Consider the following 23,739-nt stretch of genomic DNA (forward strand, 5'->3'; position numbering starts at 1 on the left):
TTACAACTTGTAGGCTATATCAGCCCACAGCACCTTCTTTTAGGACCTATACATGATGGAACAATTCAGAATAATGACTTTGTAAGTTATTTTAAAGATCTATTAGCAGATGTTGAAAGTTGCGTTTCTCACTAGGCGTCCTAGTAAACTACTGTTCAGAAGTTTAATTAATAATTAAACAAATTAATACTTTTGTTAAGCATGGATGCATTAAACTGATCAACTAAAAGACATTTAGAATGTTACAAAAGGTTACTATTTCAAATAAGTGCTGTCCTTCTTTTGAACCTTCTCATTCAAACGATGTAAAAAAAAAAATATCAGCTTGCACAAAAAAGCATTAAGTGTTATTAATGATAAGAAATATTTTTTGAGCAGTAAATCAGCATATTAGAATGATTTCTGAAGGATCACGTGACACTGAAGACTGGAGGAATGATAGAAGTCCATCCAAAAAAAGTCTAATAGATGTTCAGTTTACTGCACAGACCACAAACTAATGCTCTTGAATGCTTCATGGTGGTCTTTGCTTCATCAGGGCAGATTTCATCTCATCCCACCATGTAAACAGCTCATAATCATGTTGGTTATTCCTCAAAAAATATTCATTGTTATCAAATAGTTTCAACCAATTAGCTTGCATTTCTAATTCTTGGTCTGCTCTTTGTTCCCTTAATTAGTAAATTCATTAGTGTTGCACGCAAAGTAGATGTTTCAGCAATGTATTCTTATGATTTTAACATGAGGCGCAGCAGTGATGGCAGTATTAAGTGGAGGATAATCAGCAGGAACTAATTGTCTAATTGCACTGATGAAGGTTACGGTCATTAGCCTGTTCTGGAAGTCCGGTCCTCAGCAGCGAGTGACTGTCTGACCAGACCATCCTAACCTTACAGATGGCCTCACTGTTAAGCTCACGGCAGGACAAAATGACAGACATCTATCCACGGGGAGCAAGACAAACGAGTGTGTGTCTGTGTACGTGCATATGTAGGCTATATGCGTGTTGCGTGTGTGTGTGTGTGTGTGTGTGTTGTCCGCAGGGAGTGAAACGAACGAGTCGAACGAGTGCTGATTCAATGCACTTCTTTCTTTTTCTTGCTTGAGAAAGTCCCTGCCTCCACAAAAATTGAATGTCCACCATTTGAGAAATGAATTCATGGAAGCCACTGTCTTTTTTCCCCATTAGTAAGTGTTTAGTTCAACGTTTTAAATAATTGCGTTACAAGGAATGATATTTAAAATACATTTGGGAGGCAATGGGGCGGGAAAGTGCCTACATGTTTTGCTGATGATACCCGGGCCATTTGGAAGACATCAAAGTAGTGAGGAGGTAGCCCAGATGCATATTATAAACTCATTATGTGTATCATTTAAAAGGATGTACTCCAGCAGCAAAACAATCTTCCCATTCTCTGCCTCGCCTGTAATGTGTGTTCGCAAAGTCGCAACTTTTTGATGCCTTCAGTCAATGTGACAGCTATTACTTCATGGCAAAATGGAATAAGTGTCATTTATATTCCTATTGGCAGGGTCATTAACATATGGATAAGACATCGCGAGTCAGTCTTTTTACAAGTAACCGAAATCTTGAAATTTCTTGGGGAAAAAAGAGATGGCTGATTGTCATTTAAGAAATTAATTATATTCATAATTATTGCATTATGATGCATTTTTATATTGAGGAAACATAAAAAGGTATATAGAAGAGGTGAGAAAGCATTTTAAATTCAAATTTGAATTGAACTGAGATAGCGAACAGGATGCAGAATTGCAATTTGAATGTGAAGAAGCTAAATTAAAATCAGTTAAATATACTGTAAAAATATAGAAACATTAAATAAAAAACAGCAAAGCCTTATTTAAAAACATTTGAAAAACATTTCAAATGCCTTTAAAGTTTAAAGGGTAGATACTAACAAAGGTTTCCACAGAGCTGACCTGCTGGTAAACATCTGTTTTGATATAAACAGCAAGTCACTGTAGCAAACAAAGTTATATACCACCCATGTGACACTGTTAAAATAGTTCTGTTTGCACGTGGCAAAATTCCTACTCGGATATCAAAACACGCCCAAAGAGAAGAAGCAGAAGGCCATTTAAAAGATCCCAGGCCTTTTAGTGACTAGACCTGAAGTCTTCTAATAAACTAGTGTGAAGGCACAATCAGCTTCATGTCTAGAAGGAGTCTCATGTATAAACCAAGCTCTTTGTGCTCTTTAGAGCAGGAAAGGCACCAGATGAGACTGGCTGCCCCAGTTCTCAGTGGTTACCTGCTGAGGAAAGAAGCCTGGGACAGGGGGACGTCTTCGAGGCAGACCGCGGGAAACCCTCCGATGGTGTGCCAGGACCCTGTTGTCCAAAATGCCCTATACACTGGAAATGTAAAAGCCGTGAAAGAGATCTTCTCCAAAGGCTTTCCTTCAGACTTGTTCATCCAGCCTCAGGGAGGAGCCATGCGCTGGAGTGCAAATGGAAAAGTGAGAGGTAAGAACAAGTTGTGTGAGTTAACTGTGCAATTGTCTCCTAGAGATCCCAAGAGATGTCTTTAAATTGTCATGATTACTTGGACTGTTTACCTCTCAGATCTGTAGCCTCGGGTTTCTGGAGCTTTCTTAAAGGTCATGGCAGGCGGCCTTTAAATAGCCTCTTTCAAAAACAGGCAACAGACTAAGCAAATATATTCAGGGCAATCATCTGCAACACTGTGCCCAGTCTTAAGACTAACCTAGGCAATCAGAGTCTAAGCTGGATTCTCATCTCCTCCTTGCTTTACTTCACACATGGGGCCGAAGATCACGTTTCGCAGACAAAAGAAATATCGCAGCGATGTAATTGCGATGGCTCAGGCATCAGGACTTATCCTCCAGTTCTGGAATGCACTTCTGGTCGGAGATGACCTCACTGTTGTTAGCATCATTGATGACCCAGAATATGCTTTTCTCTTAGATGCCATATATTACACCAGCAACATAGAGGAGTGGAAGAACTTCAGGTTCAACTACAGAGCGCTAAGTATGCTGCAGGGACACAAATGACGTTCTGGTGTTTGTTAAGATAGCTTGCTATACAAAATATTTTGTCTGCTGAGTATTTTATAACAATCTAATTTCATTGTGTTTAATCCATTAAAATACATAAATGTGAAGTTTAGTTATTTTGTGGAATGTAGTTGTGTTGTGACTATATTAATCTTTTTTTTTTTTGCATTAAATGAAACTGCCTGAGTGGTATAGAGATTTATTACCAAATAATTATTACCATAAAACCATTTTTCGGCAGAAACCTTTATGCCTAGTGTTCAGTTTCAGCTTCTGAGGAAAACGACATTCCCTGGAATGATAAGAATGTATTTTTAAACAATTATATTTTACGCTTTTGAGGTAGATAGGATGATAAGATAATCTTATAAGTATGAAAATAAGAAACTAGGGTGAAATATCAAACCTGACTACATAAAATGAATTACTAGCACAGAAAATAGAATAAAAAGGTGTGAAACAAGAAGAATTTTAATTGTAATTAATTTCTGTTCTCTTTTTTGTCATGGCCATTAAGTGGTCATTAAGTGGTCAAAGCCACTGTGTCTTTGAGGATGTCTTGGGGTCTTTTTATAAGTTTGTGTTTGTGTTTGTTCCTATGAAACTTACTGATACTGATCATAAAAATAAGTATTTCATAGGAGACAAATGCTATTGCACTTTGACTATGATATTACAGTCACGTGAAATTGAATGATGAAAAACAACCACATATGGTTTGGATCTGGCTTGAAAATAATTTGAATATTGATAATAATAAGAAATGTTTCTTGAGCAGAGTAATATTATTATTCTTATATTATTCTTTAATTTATATTATTATTTATATTATTTTTTAATATTTTTAAATCTATTCAAAGAGAAAACATTTATTTTAAGTTGTAGTCATTTTTCACAATATGTTTTATAAAATACTGTATGAAATACTTTAAAATACTGATTTTACTGTATTTTTGATCAAATAAATGCAGCATTTGTGAGAATAAGAGGCTTCTTTCACAACCAAAATTTACCGATCCCAATTCACCAAAAACAGACGATTTTTGCTGCTAATTGGATTCTAAACTAAAATACCTTGAACCTTCGAAAACTGTCCAGTCCTGTTAATTATTTCCTGATTGAAAATTAAATAAAGCTTCAAACTAACTGCTGTACTGAATATCTGAATCTTCATATAATCTCATAATTCTGCTTTTTTCAGGACTGTGGTCACTGACATATGAACAAGAGCTGACCACACCACTGCACATCACTGCTGGCCGGGGTTTCACCGAATGTTTGCAGCATCTCCTCCTGAGGGGCGCTCGAGTGGACCTGACACCTGGGGGAACCACTGCCCTGCATGAGGCCTGTGAGGAGTGCCAGCCCGACTGCGTCAAGCTGTTGCTGCAGTACAGAGCCAATCCCAACGCAACCAATGAAGACGGGCAGATGCCACTGCATGTGTGCACTGAACTCCATTCATTTGAGTAAGTGCTTGTTCGGTACAGTAATTACAGGAAAACCTGTGGTGAATTCTGTGATTTCAAATGACTGTCAGATTGGCACAGATTGAAATGAAGGTACTGGTCAAAAGTTTGGAATAATTATTATTTATTATTTATTTTATTTTAATAAAGGCTCTTGTGCTCACCAAGGCTGCATTTATTTGAAAATTGTCACGGTTGGTAAACCGTGATCTCTGGGTTTTGCACTTTGTGGGTGAAGTCTGTGTGTTACGCGTCAGCACTGATTAGTTTGTGGGCATCTCCGTTAATTGTCATCAGCAACAGCTGTCACTCATTACTCATCCCTATATATTGGCTTGTCTAGCGTCTTGTGTTCGTGAGAGCGTTGTTTCATGTTTGTGACCTGTGCTTTGCCTTCTTGTGTGTTTCTGCGTTGGATGTCCGTGTTTCCCCGGAACCCCGTCCACTCTACTCAACTGACACAGGTGACACAGGTGTCCGAGCTCACCCAGCAGATTCATCAACTCACCTCTCCCACTGCGCCCACCACACCGCCTGCACCTCCAAGGACCACTTCCGGCCAGAGCCGCGACTTCCGGCGCCAGAGAGCCAAACTTTTGCAAGACTTTCCTTAACAAATGTTCCATGCATTTTGCATTGCAGCCCCGCACCTTCATGACAGAGGAGTCCAAGGTTGCGTTTGCTCTTACCCTACTCTCTGGCAGGTCCGCCTTATGGGAGACGGCGGTGTGGGAGAATCAACATCCGTGTTGCGCCTCGTTCCACTCCCTCTACGAAGAGATGAAACGGGTCTTCGATTGAGCCGCGGCCGGCAGGGAGGCCGCTCACCAGCTCTCGGACCTGAAACAAGGAAAATCATCAGTGGCGGACTATTCCATTCAGTTCCGCACCCTGGTGGCCGCGTGCCAGTGGAACAAGGCGGCGCAGTGGGATCGATTCCTGCATGGGCTGGCCGACCGTGTTCAGAAGGAAATCAAAATGTCTTAAAACTATAAAATAAACATTACCCAAAATGTTTATATTGCGGTAGCTCGGAGCATTCCATTTATTCATGCCCGGTAAAAGAGCCAGCCCGGAAGTAAGTTTGTGGCTACTATCGGGTGGGATCTCTGCCGGGAAGTCCTCAACCACATAATCGACTCTCCTTCCGGTGAAACTGCGGTGGGAGAATCACACTCACGACTGTCACGCCCTTCTGGACTCTGGGGCCGAAGGTAATTTCATTGACTCTCTCCTTGCACGTCACTTGAACCTTCCTGTCCTTCCTGTGTCTCATCCCATCCATGTCACTGCACTCAATGGCCAGGAACTGCCACACGTCACCCACTACACTGAACCCATAACTCTGCTCACCTCAGGCAACCACAGTGAAACCATATCATTTTACCTCACGGACTCCCCTGTAGCTCCCAATGTTTTAGGTCACCCCTGGTTAATCAAACATAATCCACGAGTGGATTGGGGTTCCAACACAGTCATCTTGTGGAGTGAAAGTTGTCATGAGTCTTGTCTGATTTCTGCTTGTCCTGTTGTGCCTGTTTCTGTCTTTCAGAAAGAGACCATGGTGTTATCAAACATGCCCGTAGAGTACTTGGACCTGAAGGAGGTGTTCAGTAAGTCCCATGCTGCTTCTCTTCCTCCGCATCGTCCCTTCGACTGTGCTTTAGATTTAGTGCCAGGTAAGTCTCCGCCTAAAGGCAAGCTTTACTCTCTTTCTATTCCGGAGAGGGAGGCCATGGAGAAATACATTTCTGATTCCTTGGCATCGAGGTTTATCCGCCCTTCCTCTTCTCCAGCGGGGGCGGGATTCTTTTTTGTGGGAGAGGATGGTTCTTTGCGACCTTGTATTGACTACCGAGAGCTGAACAACATCACGATAAAGAACACCTATCCGTTACCAATGATGTCTTCAGCTTTCGAGAGGTTACAGGGAGCATCCGTATTCACAAAATTGGATTTACGTAACGCTTATCATTTGGTCCGCATCAGGAAGGGGGATGAATGGAAAACCACTTTTAACACCCCTAGAGGTCACTTTGAATATTTGGTGATGCCGTTCGGGCTCTCCAACTCGCCAGGGATTTTCCAGGCACTCGTTAATGACATGTTGAGAGACATGGTAGATCAGTTTATATATGTTTACCTGGATGACATACTGATTTTTTCTTCATCTCTCCAGGAACATGTTCAACACGTCAGACGAATGCTCCAGAGATTACTCGAGAATGGGCTTTTTTTGTCAAGGCGGAGAAATGCGTATTCCATGCACAGTCTGTCCCCTTTCTAGGGTATATTGTCTCGTCCGAGGGAATACGTATGGATCCTGACAAGGTTAAGGCTGTGATAGATTGGCCATCTCCAGATTCCCGTAAGGCCCTACAGTGGTTTCTGGGGTTCGCCAATTTCTATCGACGTTTCATTCGTAATTTCAGCCAACTAGTCTCACCTCTGACAGCCTTGACCTCCCCCAGTACTCCGTTCAGGTGGTCAGAGGCAGCCGAAACTGCATTTACCAACCTCAAGAGCCACTTCGTTTCGGCTCCCATCCTTGTAGCCCCTGATCCCACACGGCAGTTCGTGGTGGAGGTCGACGCATCAGAGGTGGAACCATAAGATGCATCCCTGCTTGTTTTTCTCTCATCGGTTATCTCCTGCTGAACGCAATTATGACATTGGTAACAGAGAATTGTTGGCCGTCAAATTAGCTTTAGAGGAGTGGCGTCACGGGTTGGAAGGTTCAGGGGTACCTTTCATTGTTTGGATCGTTCACAAGAATTTAGAGTACATTAGAACTGCCAAAAGACTCAATTCCAGGCAGGCTCGGTGGGCCCTTTTTTTCGGTCGTTTTGATTTTACTCTGTCGTACCGCTCGGTTTCCAAAAATGTCAAACCCAATTCTTTGTCACGTCTTTTTGATCCCTCCGCCCACCTGGTGACTCCCTAGTGTATTTTACCTGAGAAAATAGTCGTCTCAGCACTCGTATGGGAGGTCGAATCGAAGGTCAAGACGGCCTTAGAAGGGGTAATGCCTCCGCCCGGTTGCCCACCGAATCGTTTATTTGTGCCAGAAGAGTTATTGTCCGAAGTTATTCAGTGGGGTCACTGCTCTAACGTTGCTTGTCATCCAGGGATAAGCCGAACCAAGGGGTTAGTTAAACAACGATTCTGGTGGCCACTTATGGCTCGTGACGTCCACGATTTTGTTTTGGCTCGCTCAGTTTGCGTCAGTGGTAAGTCGTCTAACCGGCCTCCTGAAGGGCTTCTTCAGCCGCTGTCTGTCCCATCGAGACCCTGGTCACATATCGCACTAGATTTTGTTACCGTCCTCCCACCCTCTAATGGCATGACGGTCGTTTTGACCGTAGGGGACCGGTTCTCGAAAGGCAGCACATTTCATTCCCTTGCCCAAATTACCGACAGCCAAGGAGACAGCGGTCACTGTCCTAGATCACGTCTTTCGTGACCTCCCGGTAGACGTGGTTTCTGACAGGGGATCCCAATTCATATCCAAATTTTGGAAAGAATTTTGTAAGTTGCTAGGAGCGATGGTTAGCCTGTCTTCGGGTTATCATCCCCAGAGTAACGGGCAGTCTGAGCGAGCCAACCAAGATTTAGAGAGAACGTTGCGATGTTTGGTCTCCAAGAATCCTTCTTCCTGGAGCCAACAACTCTCTATGGTGGACTACGCTCACAATTCGATACCAGTGTCAGCCACGGGCCTCTCTCCATTTCAGTGCAGCTTAGGTTACCAGCCACCAGCTTTTCCTAGTCTGGAATCTGAAGTCACGGTCCCCTCCGCTCACGCATTTGTCCAGAGGTGCCACCGCACCTGGACCAGAGCCCGCGAAACTCTGCTCCGAATGAGGGAGCGCACTAAGGCCAAGGCCGATTGCCACCGGTCAAAGCCTCACGTTTACGTCTTGGGTCTAAAAGTGTGGCTTTCTACAAACAATATTCCTCTCCGTTCCGTTTCGAACAAATTAGCTCCCAAATTCATTGGCCCGTTTACTATCACCAAGATCATTAGTCCGGTGACAGTCCGCCTCAAACTACCTCCAGCGTACAGGAGGATACATCCCGCCTGTCCAAAATTAAACCTGTGTTTTATTCACGTATTAATCCGCCTACCCGGGTTCCCCCGCCGCACCGTCTCATAGATGGGGAAGCGACCTATTCGGTTAATCGTATTCTGGACTCGATACGGAGGGGACGAGGATTCCAGTACTTGGTGGACTGGGAAGGTTACGGTCCGGAGGAGAGGAGTTGGGTACCTGCTAGGGACATACTGGATCACTCCCTTATTGATGATTACAATCAGCAGGTAGGCCCTTCTGGGAACTCCAGAAGGCGTTCTTAGAGGTGGGGTACTGTCACGGTTGGTAAACCGTGATCTCTGGGTTTTGCACTTTGTCGGTGAAGTCTGTGTGTTACGCGTCAGCACTGATTAGTTTTGTGGGCGTCTCCATTAATTGTCATCAGCAACAGCTGTCACTCATTACTCATCCCTATATATTGGCTTGTCTAGCGTCTTGTGTTCGTGAGAGCATTGTTTCATGTTTGTGACCTGTGCTTTGCCTTCTTGTGTGTTTCTGCGTTGGATGTCCGTGTTTCCCCAGAACCCCGTCCACTCTACGCAACCCACCACCAAGCAACACCACTTACCTTCGGCTCGCTTCCCCGCAGTTCCTGTGTCACCCTCTCCTGCTGCCAACTCACCTCCGCCTTCCGGATTCGTCATTCATCACCACCATCTTGGACTGTGCATTCCTCCCAGCGTTATTTGTGTCCCAGTATTGTATTGTTTCATTGTCTTCACTAAATTACTTTAACCTCTTGCTTCCTGCCACTCCTTCACCCCAGTCGTTACAAAAATACAAAATTCTCTTTATTTATATATATATATATATATTTATATATATATAAATATATATACTTATATATATATATATACATATACATATATATATATATATATATATATATATATATATATATATATATATATATATATATTCATATCACTGTATCATGGATTTCTGCAAAAATATTAAGCTACAGAACTGTTTTTAACTTTGATAAGAATAAGAAATGTTTCTTGAGAACTAAATCAATGATTTCAGAAGGATCATGTTACACTGAGGACTGGAGTAATGGTGCTGAAAATTCAGCTTCGCATCACAGGAATAAATGACTATATATATTTTTATTTTTTTCATATAGAAAACAGATGTTTTTAATTTGTAATAATATTTCACACTATTACAGTTTTTCTGCATTATGGATCAAGGAAATGCAGCCTTGATCAGCATGAGAGACTTCTTTTAAAAACATTTAAAAAATAATAATTATTCCAAACTTTCGACTGGTAGTGTACTTGTAATATAGACTTTGATGCTAAATAATATCCTACAAAATGAATATAACTTATGCAGAATGTATTATAGCCATACTTTTAGTTTTTTCCTGTTTTGCCAGGTGTGCCAAAAATCTACTGGCATTCGGTGCTTTGATCAATGGTCAAAGCTTGGATGATAACAACACACCCCTTCATGTGGCGGCCCGCCATGGCCTTCCTGATCACGTGGAGCTCTACTTACAACACGGAGCTGCGCTTAACCTACAAAATGACGATGGAAACACACCGCTGAACACCGCCTGCTCCCAGCCACAGGACTGCACTTCTCTGGAGCGCTACAGTCGTGTTTGTCACATGCTGGTGGCTGCTGGGGCAGACATTCATATCAGTGACGCGGACAAGCAGACTCCACTACACATGGCATGTAAAAATGCCAACCCTGACGTAGTGGATCTACTGCTTCAGTATAAAGCCTTGGTCAACGAAATGGATTATGGAGGCGATGCACCAATGCATAACATCTTGAAGGTAGTAGCCTACAAGACGGACCATGAGCCCGAGAGGATCGTACAGGCACTTCTCAATTATGGATCCATCAGGGTGTGGCCTGGAGCTCTGCCCAAGGTCAGGACTGGACAAGAGAGTCTGTTACTAGAGCTGCTTCCATTCAAAGTGGGATTATATTTCTATATCCCTACACACAAAAATAATTTGGTGCAAGCTGTTCTTTGGGGTAGTTGAGGTGCTATATAGAACCACTGCCATACAAAAAACCTGTTAAGCCCTGTATAGTTCTTTAAAGGTTCTCTAACGCTTTCTTACTCTCTTAGATTATCAAACTTTTAACAAGACTTTTTTCAGAAAAGCATAAAAGTGAATTCAAAACAGCTTTTGCCATTGTAGTAAATTCCCCTTTCATAGAAAACAAATGAAGAGTAGAGTAATAAGTCTAAAATCTAAGGAGGAGAATGGGGTTCCTCTTATGGTTCTATAGCACCATTTGACAAAGCTGCTGTATAGCACTTAAAGTGGTTCCAATTTGATTAAGAGCCAAGGAACCATTTTCAGTGTTATTTAGCACCATTTTTTAGTGTGTAGTCGATGAATGCTAATTCGTTTCATAATAATTTTGAACCAATTTTATGGGGAATAAAATCTTTATAGTCACTCAAGTGGACCTGACCTGGTGGATATACTAAATTATATATTTATCCACATTTTATCTGTAATGTTCTTTGTTTTACTCTTATTTTGACTATTTGTTTAATTATCTAATCAGAACTGGTTCCAAATTATTATTCAATTCTGTTAAAATTCTGATTTTCTGACTAGGTATATACATTACAGACTACTACAACTCCAATTCCAGTAAAGTTGGAAAATGCAATAAAATCTATAATCTGAGATTTGTAAATTCTCTTTAATTTTTTTTAATTGACAAAAGTACAAAGAAAAGATATCCAAAGCTTTATGTTGATGGCTGCAACACACCAAAAAATTTGGGAAAGATACAAAATGGTTTTAGATTATCCAAATTGAACTGTTTTGAAACCGTTTACAGTAAGCAGGTGAATTGGTAATAGGTTAAGTGTATCATTTTGGGTGTAAAAGGAGCATCTCAAAATCACAAAAATCTTTCTCAACGCAAACTTGCTAGGATTTTAGGTTTTTCACCAACAACCACACATAATATTGTGAAAAGATTCAGGGAATCCTGAGAAATCTCAGTCTGAATAGGGCAAGGCAGGAAACCTCAGATAGTCATGCCGTCATGCTGCGGTGTGAAATGTAACCATATGGGCTCAGAAGTACTTCCGAAAACTGCTGTCACTTAACATAATCTGCCTCTGCAACTTGCATATCTGTTACTCTAGGAGAAAACTATAAATCAATTCTATGCAGTGATGCTGCGGTGTTCTCTGGGCCAGAGCTCATCTCAGATAGTCAAAAAGACAGTGGAAATGTGTGCTGTGGAACTTGTTTCTGAAACAAAATTGACATTAATTTCTCAGTCACCAAGACCAAAGGGGACATCCAGACTTTCACCAGCAACAGATGTAAAAGCAAACATCTGTTAAACATGTCTCTGTCCAAAATTTTTTGAAGTGTGTTGCAGCCATCAATCAAAATTTGTTTATATTTACAGAATACAATGGTCAGTGAAAACATTGGAAATTATTTTATTTGTACTTTTGTCAATGAAAAAAATGTTAAAGAGAAGGAACAAATGTAAGATTCTTTATTTTTATTGCATTTTACAAAACGTCTCAACTTTTTTGGAATTGGGGTTGTAATTTTTGCGATAAATAAACCTTATAAGAATTGGAATCTTTCTGCTACTTGCAAGGAACGAATCCACTAAAATATATAGAAATAAATTAACTCAAAACCATCATTAAAGTTCACCACAAGCAGCATATGATATTTTATTTGTCACAAACACAGAAATAATCACTTTCAGATGGATTTAGTTCTGTCTTCCAAAAGCGCAGTTAAAAACACTTGTCATCCAACTAGTCGCACTTGTCTTAATGAGGCAAATGTTAATAGGAGATTAATTAGCAGTAATTGTAGAAATTCCCCACAATCCCCCAGAGGGGGGCCCAATCTGTTCATCAGCCCAAGTAGTTAATTATTCCATGCAATGTTCCCCCAAAAATACAACGTTCCACCTTTGACCTCCACAACACAGGTGGGGCTGTTGCACCAGGTGGAAACTGACAAAAGGCAGCTCATCTATGACCGGCTTCCCTTCCACTGTTTGTTATTGCGAAAGACACAGAATAGCATTTTTTTTTTCATTTTAGTTATTAATAGCAAAGCAAGATCTGCTTCACAATCTAACAGGTTACTGAAGAACACTGAATTTGGATCTGTTTTCAGAGATAAACAAGATTGGGTTCTTATTTGATTTCACTTTAAAGATATTTTTATTTAGCAAAAAGGATGCATTAAATCAATTAAAACTAAACATTTATAACGTTACAAAAGATTGCTTTTTCAAATAAATGCTGCTCTTTTGAATTATGTTGAAAATGAAACATTGCATCACATGAATTAATTAGTTTTAAAAATAGATTTTATATTTTCAAAAAAATTTTGTATAAAATATATTTACAATTATATATATATATATATATATATATATATATATATATATATATATATACTGTATATGTACTGTATATAAAACCACTATAAACAATAAAAAAGACAATCTTATTTGTTAGATTAATTTTCCTCTTTGTTTTTTTCTTGTTATATGACATCTTTATTCTCTAATATATCTGGCGCAGGTGTTGAAATATTGCTGCACATCTCCAAGAACAATAGAAGTGCTATTCAACACATATGACCGCCTCAAAATCACTGATGCCTGGGTAGAAGCTGTACCTCCTGAGGTGTTTAAGGTCAGATGATGTTAAGCTGTTGACTTTTTTCTTAAATATAATGTAGATATAATGTAATGTATATATGAATATAAATATCTCAGCAAGTTTTATTAAAATAAAAACCACCTAAAGAGCTCAAAATAATCTTCTCACAATAGCAGATAATATAAATGAAGTATGTTGTTTCCACACAGAAACACCAAGAATTCTACAAATCCCTGTTTGCACTGATGCAAACTCCTCGATCTCTACAGCATTTGGCCCGCCACAGACTCCGAGTGTTCCTGGAAGGTCGCTTGCATGAGGTGGTGCCTAAACTGGGTCTACCAACCTTTCTTAAAAATTACCTAATGCTGGCATTCAGGGACTATATTCACTAAGAGAGACCACAAATCTGACACTGTTCAACACACATATTAAGCATGCAGTGACTGAGACTTATTATGTGTGATTCTGAATTATTTGTATCGGAAAACTGTCCTGACTTTACCAAAGATGATACAAGCAGGTGGCAATTTTATAGAGAATCATTAAATGGAGATAATGCTTAATGCCGATCTGTGAGAGAGATTTGTTATGTAAAATGTGTTTTATTATTACTGATATATATTTGAAAGCATTGGGGAAGAAGATAAAATGTTGTTTATGAAGAATAAAACAGGAGGATGCAGTAGGTCTTTATTTAATAATATCCAGTGCAACACACATTCATTATTACATTAACTACCACAGTGGGGCGCCATGGAGCGCAAGTGGAATTTAAACTCCTATTGAAAGATCTCAAATCACTGACAGGAATCAATGCATAATTGACAGATTTTCAAAGGAAATTATTAAAAAGTAACATTCCGATGCTTTAATGTTTTAGATTTCTTGTAAAATAAAATCTTTCAAATGTATTAGTACTGATTTAACTTAATTTTTAGCTGATTTCCAAAATTTACTTAAGAATCAATTTATGAACATACTAATTAGTGGGCAAACTACAAATGCATTTAAGTATTTTCCAATAAATATGTTCAAACCCTGATCTATATAAAATAAAAAGCTTTTTTTTTTTGTTCAGGAAGGCAAGGTTCTGTTTTTCTGTTTTTCTATTTTATTTTAGCAAATGATCCGTTTTTAAGCTTGATTTGATTGATTTTCTTGTCTACAATGAGGTTTTCATTACCATTTCTCGTTATCCTATCCTATAGGACAACAGAATATCGTGCCGAAACATTACAATTCAGTGATTTGACATTTATATTCAACATTTTAAGGTCAAGATTGGACAAGATGGAGTCTATTACAAAAGGATTTATACTGAGTCAATTAATAGTGTTTTAGACATAGAAGACAATTTAGATCATGAACAGGATTATGTGGATTTTTATATTGATTACATTATTTTCGAACTGTTGAGTTCCACAAGTATGCATCAAGTCCATTTTTGTTATAGATCATCATCATCAAGTCTAAGAGGGTCTCTGTTTAATGATGCTGTCTCCTCGACTAATTAAGAAACACCAACAATGCAATGGACAGTGGACAAAAATAATAATTTCCAAAACAAATTATGAATAATAATAATGATAATTTTGGTTAAATTCTAGGTTATTAGCATGTCCATTAATAAATATGCTTATTATTATTATTATTGAATATTAAAGTTGAATCTGTTATTATAGGGTGGATGCTGGTAAAGTAGAGCACTTTATGAAATTTACTGCTATTTAATACACACACACACACACACACACACACAGTAGTTAACATTTCAAGTGGATCAAAAGAGTTCATCCAAGTTGTCAAGAATGGGTATTATTTTGGTTTTAGGACAACTTTGGAGAAAGGTTTTGATCCACTTCAAATGCTGCTGTGTATGTGTATATGATCCAAATGTCAGCTTTATGCATATTTTACCTGGTGTCCAATTTTACCTGTATTCATCCTCATGCATAACTATAGTAAAATTACAGTACATTTTAGAATGAATAAATAAATAAATCCTCTCGATTATGCTGCACTATTTGGATATAGTTACTAATTGAGCGTCGAAGAAAATAAAGTCTAGATTTTTTTCTTCTTTTTGTGTAGTAGGCCTACATGTAGTGAAGAACAAAGGTGCAAAGCAATTGTCAACGAACAGATCTTTGATAAAAGTCTCATATACGATGCCCAGAAAGAGGGGGGCTCTGATTGTATACCATTCAGAAGCGTGAGAGAGAGAGAGAGAGAGAGAGAGAGAGAGAGAACGCTGTCTGGTTTCAATAGATCAAAGAGCACTGCTCCTGAATGGAGTCATTTGCAATTATAAGAATAATTAGCATCTGTGGGTCCTCCATCGCTAATCAGAGTCGGAGGTGATGTGTTTATGTCCTCGCGCAATCAGACGGCCAGTTGGAGAGCTCGCGCCCCGCAGGACTCAATAGCGCCTAATCATCATCAGAAGTGAATTGGCATTTAAACGGTAAAATGATCTCCGATTAAATTAATGCTTAGCGGGGAAAGAGAAACCGCTCAGAGTGTACAAGACCCCTTTTCTTTGTTTTTCTTTTATTATTTTTCTTCTTAAATCGAAATTATTTTATCAGCTATTGAAGGAGCGTATGAATAGCCTACATTTTATCTTAAAGTCTTGTCCTTCTTAATTTTCCGTGGTAATCTGACATCTTGTCAAATTATGTGTGTAATTTTGGGTCTTTCCTCTGGATATCTGTGAACACGAAGCTCTTTTGTCTGGATTTTTAAAAATATATTAAAACGGATCTCATACGACTTGAATGCACATCTATGATTAACATGTTTTTAATTTATGAAATACAGTATTTTTTATATTTTTTTGTCGAGAGATATCACACAAAAAAGGGAAAAACGTATTTTTAAAGTCTGAATTATTTGATAAAAACAGACTGCGTCACAAGTTCATTAAGTCAAAGTTTTAAAAAGTAGGCTACAAGCTAAAGTTACTTTTCAAATAAAACTTCAGGCTTTGTTGAGGTCAAACGAAGCAGTTATTTGTCACCATTGTGCGAATTCTGTGATTGCCAGGGGTAAAGGTAGCGTTTTAAGAGAATTTCTTTCAGTAACGTTAGCCTAATTTTCAGGATGTAACGTTAAATGAACTGTTGTTGAGGGAATCTCACGTAACTAACTGATCAGTGTTTTCACCGCAATAACACCTAAAAACAAAACTATATATATATTTATTTTTATTTTTATTTCAGTATGTACCCTAAATGTTGAGCAAAGTTATAAATAATCAGAGCTGGCCTACTTGTTTTGAATTTTTCGCCCGGGTCTAACGGAAAGCGCTCGTGCCTGCTTGCTGTTGCTATGGTTATCCTCCCAGGCAAACGCAAAAACAATTTCTTTTCGCGGGTGTAGGCCTGTAAGTTTAGCTAACTTGTCTAACTGTTGTTGTGAAAAACTTCATCTGAAAACGCTTTTGAAATGTATATACATTTCACATTTCCAAACATATGTATATTGGCTATTTTAAATTTCACATCTTACCCCCCCCCCCCCCTCACACACACACACACACACACACACACACACCGTTTGTTTTGACTGACTTTAGGGAGGTTCAAAGTGTAATTAGGAGGGCCAGGACCTTCCCATAATTCGCACCCTATTCGTGACTAAAAATTCATGATAAAAAAAAATGAAGACATTTTGACTTTTTTTTTTTTTTGGAAAAAGTATGAAAGTAAAAGTTACTATATAAAGATTACATTTCTAATAACTTGTTTTTTGTTTTTAATACATTTGGATATTTCTTATTTTTTAAATCTAGAAAAACCACACACACACACACACACACACATAATAATTCCCCCCAAAACGATCAGTAAGAGTTCACACAGATCTCTACATTCAAACGTCATTTCATCAGTTAAATCTCCCTCTTAGGGATAATTGTCGGCCAGATTCACTCTTTCTCCCAACAGAATAGAAAAGCCTCTCTCTCACAAGAGGGCAAAAACATCTGCCTCTCCGCCCTCACGACTCGATGCCATCGGCCTCTGAAAGAATCAACAAAAGAACCGTTGTTATATATCTTCCCTTGAATACAAAGTAATTACTTATCATCAATCAAAATTAATAATAGTTGATTGGGTTGGTGTGGTCAGCGCAGTCGCTTTCCAGAGGAGGAGGCTTGACCCACTGGGAAACTACCCCCCACCCCTCTCTATGCGGCCTAAAAAGTCAGGGATTGAATAAGGAAATGAAGCGTAATTTGAGGAAGATGGATGAGTCTCCAGGGCAACTCCCCCTTCTATCCTCTTGTACTGATGAGAGAGAAAGAGAGAGAGAGAGAGAGAGACAGAGCGCGCGAGACAGAGGGGTGTGCGTGTGTGTGTTTATGTCTCAGTATGTGACAAACAGAGGCTGAGACACTGAGAGCTCCAGACAAAAAACGCATCAGGTCTGTCAGTTGGACGGCGAGGAGCCTACAGCACCATCAGGATAACCGTGGACCACATTTGGGTGATTTGTCTCAGAAGGCCAGTGCACGGGATTTATACGAGCAGCCCGCGCGCAGTTCACCATGCAGAGACCGAGCGGTCCAGGCACGGCGTTTTCCATTGATTCTTTGATTGGCACGCCACAGCCCCGGCCGGGCCACCTGCTTTACACGGGCTACCCGATGTTTATGCCATACCGACCGCTTATGATTCCACAAGCCCTAACCCATTCGTCATTACCGTCGGGTATCCCTCCTTTGGGACCGCTGGCATCGTTCGCGGGGCGTCTGACCAACACTTTTTGCGCGGGGTTGGGGCAGGGGATGCCCTCCATGGTGGCGCTCACCACCACCCTGCCCAGTTTCTCGGACCCTCCAGATAGTTTCTATCCCCCGCAGGAGATGCCGGGACCCCGATTAGGCGCGGACGGGACGGGGATGAACCGGCAGGAGAGCCCGCATGACGAACTCAAGGGCTCTGAACTCCTCAATTTCACGGAAACTTTTCAGGCGGTTGCAGGTGAGCACCGGACACAGTCTCTCATTGACAGGTGGTTTCATTACGAGCGGAAAAAAGTTCTAGCGGCCTTTATTCGAAATAAAAGTTCTGATTAGAACCCAAAGGCTTTTACAGGCTGATGCCGAAAGTTCCACAACAAACTTCCATTCTCTAGTTCTTTAGAAAATACTCTGGTGGGTTAGACAACTCATGAACCAATGTGCAAAATAAAATAACTTTTATTGTAAAACGAAAATGGAATATACCTCCAGAAAAAAAATCATATATATATATATATATATATATATATATATATATATATATATATATATATATATATATATATATATATATATATATATACAGTGTTGGGGAGTAACTAGTTACATGTAACGGCGTTACGTAATTTAATTACAAAATAAATGTAACAGTAATCAGTTACAGTTACTAAGAAAAAATGAGTAATTAAATTACAGTTACTTATGAAAATTGTAACGATTACAAAGAGGATTACATTTGAATATTTACACACATCCAAATACAGTTTATTTCTTTCCCAAATTGCACTAAGACATATGGCCCATAATCTCCGAGACGCGGAAAACACATTAGTAGAATCCAGTCATAAAAATGGATTATAACGCGGACGAAATATGCCACATTTTGGACGAATAAATCAAAAGTAGGTCAGTACACTTGAATCAAAACCCGATATGGACTGATGTCTGTGAATATTAAGCCGCAAAAAGACTGAATATGAATCCTGCACATTCTGCGTGTCTGTGGAAATCAGGCGCTGACTGGACATCGGGAGAACCGGGACTATTCCCGGTGGCCTGGCAGACGATTTGGCCCTCTACTTTAATATTGTTATTGTATAATTGCAGGCCGAATATACTAAAGCGATTATTTCCGAATCCGCCATTCGATAATTAAATCTCTAATAAATCATGAATCGGTTAGTCGTGACTGGCAATGGTTGGGCTCGCGCGCTCTCCGCGCCTCCGCCGAACGGTTTGGATCAGACTCCGAGTAATCAATGCGAGAGAGAGAGACCGGAGTGAACTGTGTAAGCGCACAGCTGGAGCAGAGAAGCGACACTTCTGTTCAGGGTTTCAGGTGCAGGTCAGTTTCATCTGTAAATATGCTAATGTAGTTTTGTCTTTGTTTACTTAGTCAAGCAGCAGCAGCACATTGCTCGCAATCACTCAAAATACTGTATAAACGACGTCATTATTATCTTTTGTAATGTTACAGTAGTAAGTTAGCAGACAAATCATCATATTTTATCATAGGTTTAGGGGGAGCTAGTGCATACAAAAACACAACCTTTAGGAAAAGTAATGCCTATGGTATGGCACTAACCGTGGTTTAACTATGGAATTTGTAGTAAAAATAAATACAAGTGGTAATTAATTTGCCAAAAAAACTAAATTGCACTTACAAAACATGGTAAAAGTCAAATAAAAATCTTCAGTATTAAAGTCATGAGAGAGATGGGTGGATAATGGAAGTGAAGGTGCAGTTCAGGAGAGAACTCTTAATTACGTTGCATGTCCCCCAACCTAAGGATTCAAATCTTTTTCATGTCAGGTCCATACACAAAATAGGGTTGTCCATGTAACAGAATGGGTTGTGGGTGTATGAGTGTGAGATTTCCCAGCCTATTTTTTTTCCCAGTCCGCCCCTCATGGAAATTAATCTCTAGAACAGTCACTTCATGAGCATTTTTTACTTATTTTGAGAAACTATCATCATATCATATACAAAGAGACAGCAGTGTTTCAAAAAGACACCAATGTTTCAGGAGTTTAGTACACAAAATAGGACACATGCTTATTAGATAACCGTATTTGAGTTGATGTATATGCTTTTATTTTTTTATTAACTATTTTTCCCCAAACCATTGTTAGATGCCGTTAGATGCCTGTAGTTATGCAAAGATTTGGTTTCAAAAACAGTATCTATAAACTATTTCTTTTGATTTTAAATCTGCTTTGAACTTCAGATCAATCTCTAAGTAAAGTCTGATTGTGTGGTGGATGTGTTCAAATGTGATCATCTTAATTCAGCTGATGAAGAATGATGAAAGTCTGACAGTATTGAGCACTACTGTTAAGGTTAAACCTGCATGGTGTAAAATGGTTGAAGATGATTAACAGTTGCAAATTAACATTCATTAGAAATTTATAAAAGTAATCAAAATGTACTCAAAAGTAATTAGTTACATTACTTTATTAAAGTAATTAAAAAAGTTACACTACTATTACATTTTAAATAGGGTAACTTGTAATCTGTAACCTATTACATTTCCAAAGTAACCTTCCCAACACTGTATATATATATATATAAAATTATTGTTAAGAATGATGCGCTTTTGGTGAACTGGTGAACAAAGTGCCGCAAAAAGTAATTCAGTAATACTTTACTGTGTGGTAGCTACTCCATATAACTCTGTGCATAAGCTTTAACATAGTTGTACATTCAGTCAGAAATGTAATGACACTTGAAATTAAAAAAAAAGGTATCTGGATTTTGAATGAGACTCACCAATGTTGTTTACAATAGCCGTTTTTGTGCGCTGGTATAATCTATCATCTGTTATTTTTCTTAGGCACTTCGTAAAATTATCCAAAGACAATTGGACACATCTGAGTTTGAAAACTTGCATTGTCTTTTGATTTGTATTCGGGTGGCACAGGCCTTCACTCCTGGCATTGGAGAGTTTCGAAACAATGATATGCTACAAAAGATTTGGGTTTGAAAATTATATGTCTCGATCCCAATGTAAACCATATGAACAAAAGCAATTATTCTATAGTTTCAGCACAGTTTTTATTATTATTATTATTATTTCATTACTGTTATTAAAATACATTTCCCCCAGCAAACCTGCTACAATACTGTCATTTCTACTTGAGCTTTTGAGTTGAAACGCCAATTGTTTTAAACAAAATTCCTAATGGAAAAAAAAAGTGCAATGAACTTGCAAGTTGTCATTTTAAATGTAAAAATGTAAGGTAACAACCAAAACCAGTTTTAGTAGACTGAAGATGTAGACAGGCCAGCACTGGTTGGATTTTATTAGAATATTTATGAAATAACTTCTGTAGAATTAAAGTTTAAAATGAAGCAGACAGCAACGATTAACGTTCTAGCGAATTTTAATAGTGTCCTTTTGTTACATAATTTGACAATTAGGCTAATTTGTAGGTTATTTGATTTCAACTGGATTTTTATTTTATTTTTGTCAAAAAGGACTTTTCGCTGCAGTTCGTCACCTGTTTTACATTAGCCGAACTTCAGTTTAGTGGGTCGAAATATTTCTCATAAATTGACTACTACATTTGCCCCTTGAACTGACCTCATCTGTGTGGAATATCTGTAGTGATTAATCTCTTTAATTTGCATTCTCTTTAGGCGAAACCAAGCTCTACAGTTCAGATGATGAGAAACTGGACCTGAAATCAGCGGAGGCCGCGTGCAGTGACAGGGAGGACAGTTCAGCCGACAGCGAGAACGAAAGCTTCTCCGACGGGAACACCTGCGCTTCAGCGTCCCAGAAAAGTAAACTCAAAGGTGGCTCACAGGAAGCGATTCCGCCAGGCGGCTCTGCGGGAAAGAGCCGGAGGAGGCGGACTGCTTTCACTAGCGAACAGCTGCTGGAACTCGAGAAGGAGTTTCACTGTAAGAAGTATCTGTCCCTCACCGAGCGCTCTCAGATCGCGCACGCGCTCAAACTCAGCGAGGTCCAGGTCAAAATCTGGTTTCAGAACCGCAGGGCCAAATGGAAACGGATCAAAGCCGGGAACGTCAACAACAGATCCGGGGAGCCCGTCCGTAACCCCAAAATCGTGGTGCCCATTCCCGTGCACGTCAACAGGTTCGCGGTTCGGAGTCAACATCAACAGATCGAACCGGGCAGCAGGCCATGAACTCCTCAAATGAAAAATGAACTCCTCAAACGAACATTTAAATGACCCAGATTCCCGCAGGTCAGGGGTCACACACTACAGATGCATGAAGCACACCTAAAAGGAGACCGTTTCGGACATTCAGTGACTTTTAGGAAACACTTTCGACAAAACACGAGGCCTATATAATGCTTAACGGATCATCGGTTTATAAACATGCAATTTTGAAAAGCCTATATGTGAATCAAAGTTTATGAAACCTATATTATTAACACATGACCTGTTAAGCATTTTATATATTTGAAGGTTATCATAAGGTGTTCCCGACTTTTATAGCCATCTGTTCAATATCGACATCACTTTCAGGTTTGTTCTTTTCCTTCTCTCCTCAGAAATGTCTTTATTTTTAATTTATTATTTTGTACATTTGTAAATATTAAATGTGTCCATGCGACACAAATGTGCACTATACGAGACTGTAAAGAGACATTCTTTTAAAAAGATAAGTATTTATAAGTTGCTGTCTAGTGAGTTTTGCAATGTGGCCATTTGTTGTCTAATTTCCCCTTATGATTTCACCGGGCCGTTCTCGTTGTTTCGACTATTTTTGCATGTGCTCTTAAAGCATTTCTGTCCCTTAGAGGCGGAGTCTCCCCCAGTTCTTTGTGGAAATAAAAAACGTTGATGGAAATAAATAAGCTCAAGAACACACAGACAGAGTGATAAATTCCCATCGACGTCACCATAAATGTGCATTATGGTTGCATAAAACTGTTTAAAGAAGAAATGTATTAATTGCATGCATGTTGGTTCTTCTTAAATAGCTACTGTTTCAGTGTTTGTCATCTTTTCAAACGAGTTAATTAATTATTGATCAATTCACTGGATCATTGATAGATATTTTAAACCCAACATTATTCTAAAGCATTATGTGACTAATGGCAATTTATTTCTTTATATATATTTATTTACATATGCTTAAAAATACATTATGTAATTATAAAGTCTAATTAATATTACAAAGTAAATTTTATTTTATTAGATTTTTTTTTAAGTATATACAACACAATATATCTACTTTTCACTGTTGAATCTTTTAATATCAAGATATTAGAAATAACACCAGGAAATGTTAATCTTTAAATATTTCTTCAGGGGTATTTATTGTTTTAATGCCCAGGTCACTGACTCAGATCTCTATTTTATTTTCTTCTGGTTGAAATAGTTGTGGACCCTTTAAAGGTGTCTTAGCTCTTCTTTACATCCAGCAGATTTACTTTATTTGATGTAATTTGAGCAGGTAATAGAGCACATCTCTCATCAGCGTCAAGAGACCATGGGTTGAAATGATTATCCTTCTATTAAACATGAAGATAGCATTATTTTATTTTTCAGAAAGCATTGTGAAGCTTGAGCCTTACACATGTTCTCTTATCTTTAAATCAGCATTATTGGTCTGAATCATTTCTTTTGGCATTCTTCAGAAAAAAACATGCAATATGCAGTTTAAATTTTCCTTAAACATAAAATTATGCTGCTGATATCAAATTTTTATGACTTTGACATGAAACAATTACTAACCGTTTAGCCTTGGCACAAAATGCATGTAATTCAG

At 38.9% G+C, this 23,739-nt stretch overlaps 2 protein-coding genes and 1 long non-coding RNA gene across 5 annotated transcripts; 2 read left to right on the forward strand and 1 right to left on the reverse strand.

Annotated features, from left to right (window-relative positions):
* Positions 1 to 1,044: 1,044 nt before the first annotated feature.
* On the forward strand, positions 1,045 to 13,694 carry LOC132124263 (ankyrin repeat and SOCS box protein 10-like). 3 transcript variants are annotated; one of them, XM_059535212.1, is made up of 6 exons: positions 1,045 to 1,188; positions 2,224 to 2,487; positions 4,243 to 4,510; positions 9,986 to 10,490; positions 13,163 to 13,276; positions 13,453 to 13,694. In XM_059535212.1, exons 1-6 carry the CDS (start codon positions 1,152 to 1,154, stop codon positions 13,636 to 13,638), a joined length of 1,374 nt encoding a protein of 457 aa, XP_059391195.1. In that variant the 5' UTR covers positions 1,045 to 1,151; the 3' UTR covers positions 13,639 to 13,694. The 3 variants fall into 3 exon arrangements, with proteins under 3 accessions (XP_059391195.1, XP_059391194.1, XP_059391196.1); XM_059535211.1 differs by lacking the exon at positions 1,045 to 1,188 and having other exon boundaries at positions 2,057 to 2,487; XM_059535213.1 differs by lacking the exons at positions 1,045 to 1,188; positions 2,224 to 2,487 and adding an exon at positions 2,575 to 3,015.
* A 3,361-nt stretch (positions 13,695 to 17,055) lies between these two features.
* Positions 17,056 to 22,038, reverse strand: LOC132124265 (uncharacterized). The gene is made up of 2 exons (XR_009426736.1): positions 21,920 to 22,038; positions 17,056 to 17,268 (listed from the first exon to the last, which is right to left on the reverse strand). It is a non-coding gene; the product is annotated as an uncharacterized LOC132124265 (long non-coding RNA).
* gbx1 (gastrulation brain homeobox 1) lies at positions 17,498 to 22,640 on the forward strand. Its single transcript, XM_059535214.1, has 2 exons — positions 17,498 to 18,231; positions 21,631 to 22,640. The coding sequence occupies exons 1-2, from the start codon at positions 17,796 to 17,798 to the stop codon at positions 22,143 to 22,145; spliced, it is 951 nt and encodes a 316-aa protein (XP_059391197.1). The 5' UTR covers positions 17,498 to 17,795; the 3' UTR covers positions 22,146 to 22,640.
* Positions 22,641 to 23,739: the final 1,099 nt, after the last annotated feature.

Source organism: Carassius carassius, chromosome 42, assembly GCF_963082965.1.
Source record: "Carassius carassius chromosome 42, fCarCar2.1, whole genome shotgun sequence".
Taxonomy (NCBI): Eukaryota; Metazoa; Chordata; class Actinopteri; order Cypriniformes; family Cyprinidae; genus Carassius; species Carassius carassius.

Coding starts and splice junctions, on each gene's coding strand:
- LOC132124263 (XM_059535211.1), top strand. CDS start 2,175: ATGTCTAGAAGGAGTCTCATGTATAAACCAAGCTCTTTGTGCTCTTTA. Junction 2,488..4,242: donor TGCAAATGGAAAAGTGAGAG/GTAAGAACAAGT, acceptor TGCTTTTTTCAG/GACTGTGGTCACTGACATAT. Junction 10,491..13,162: donor GGCCTGGAGCTCTGCCCAAG/GTCAGGACTGGA, acceptor TATCTGGCGCAG/GTGTTGAAATATTGCTGCAC.
- gbx1 (XM_059535214.1), top strand. CDS start 17,796: ATGCAGAGACCGAGCGGTCCAGGCACGGCGTTTTCCATTGATTCTTTG. Junction 18,232..21,630: donor AACTTTTCAGGCGGTTGCAG/GTGAGCACCGGA, acceptor CATTCTCTTTAG/GCGAAACCAAGCTCTACAGT.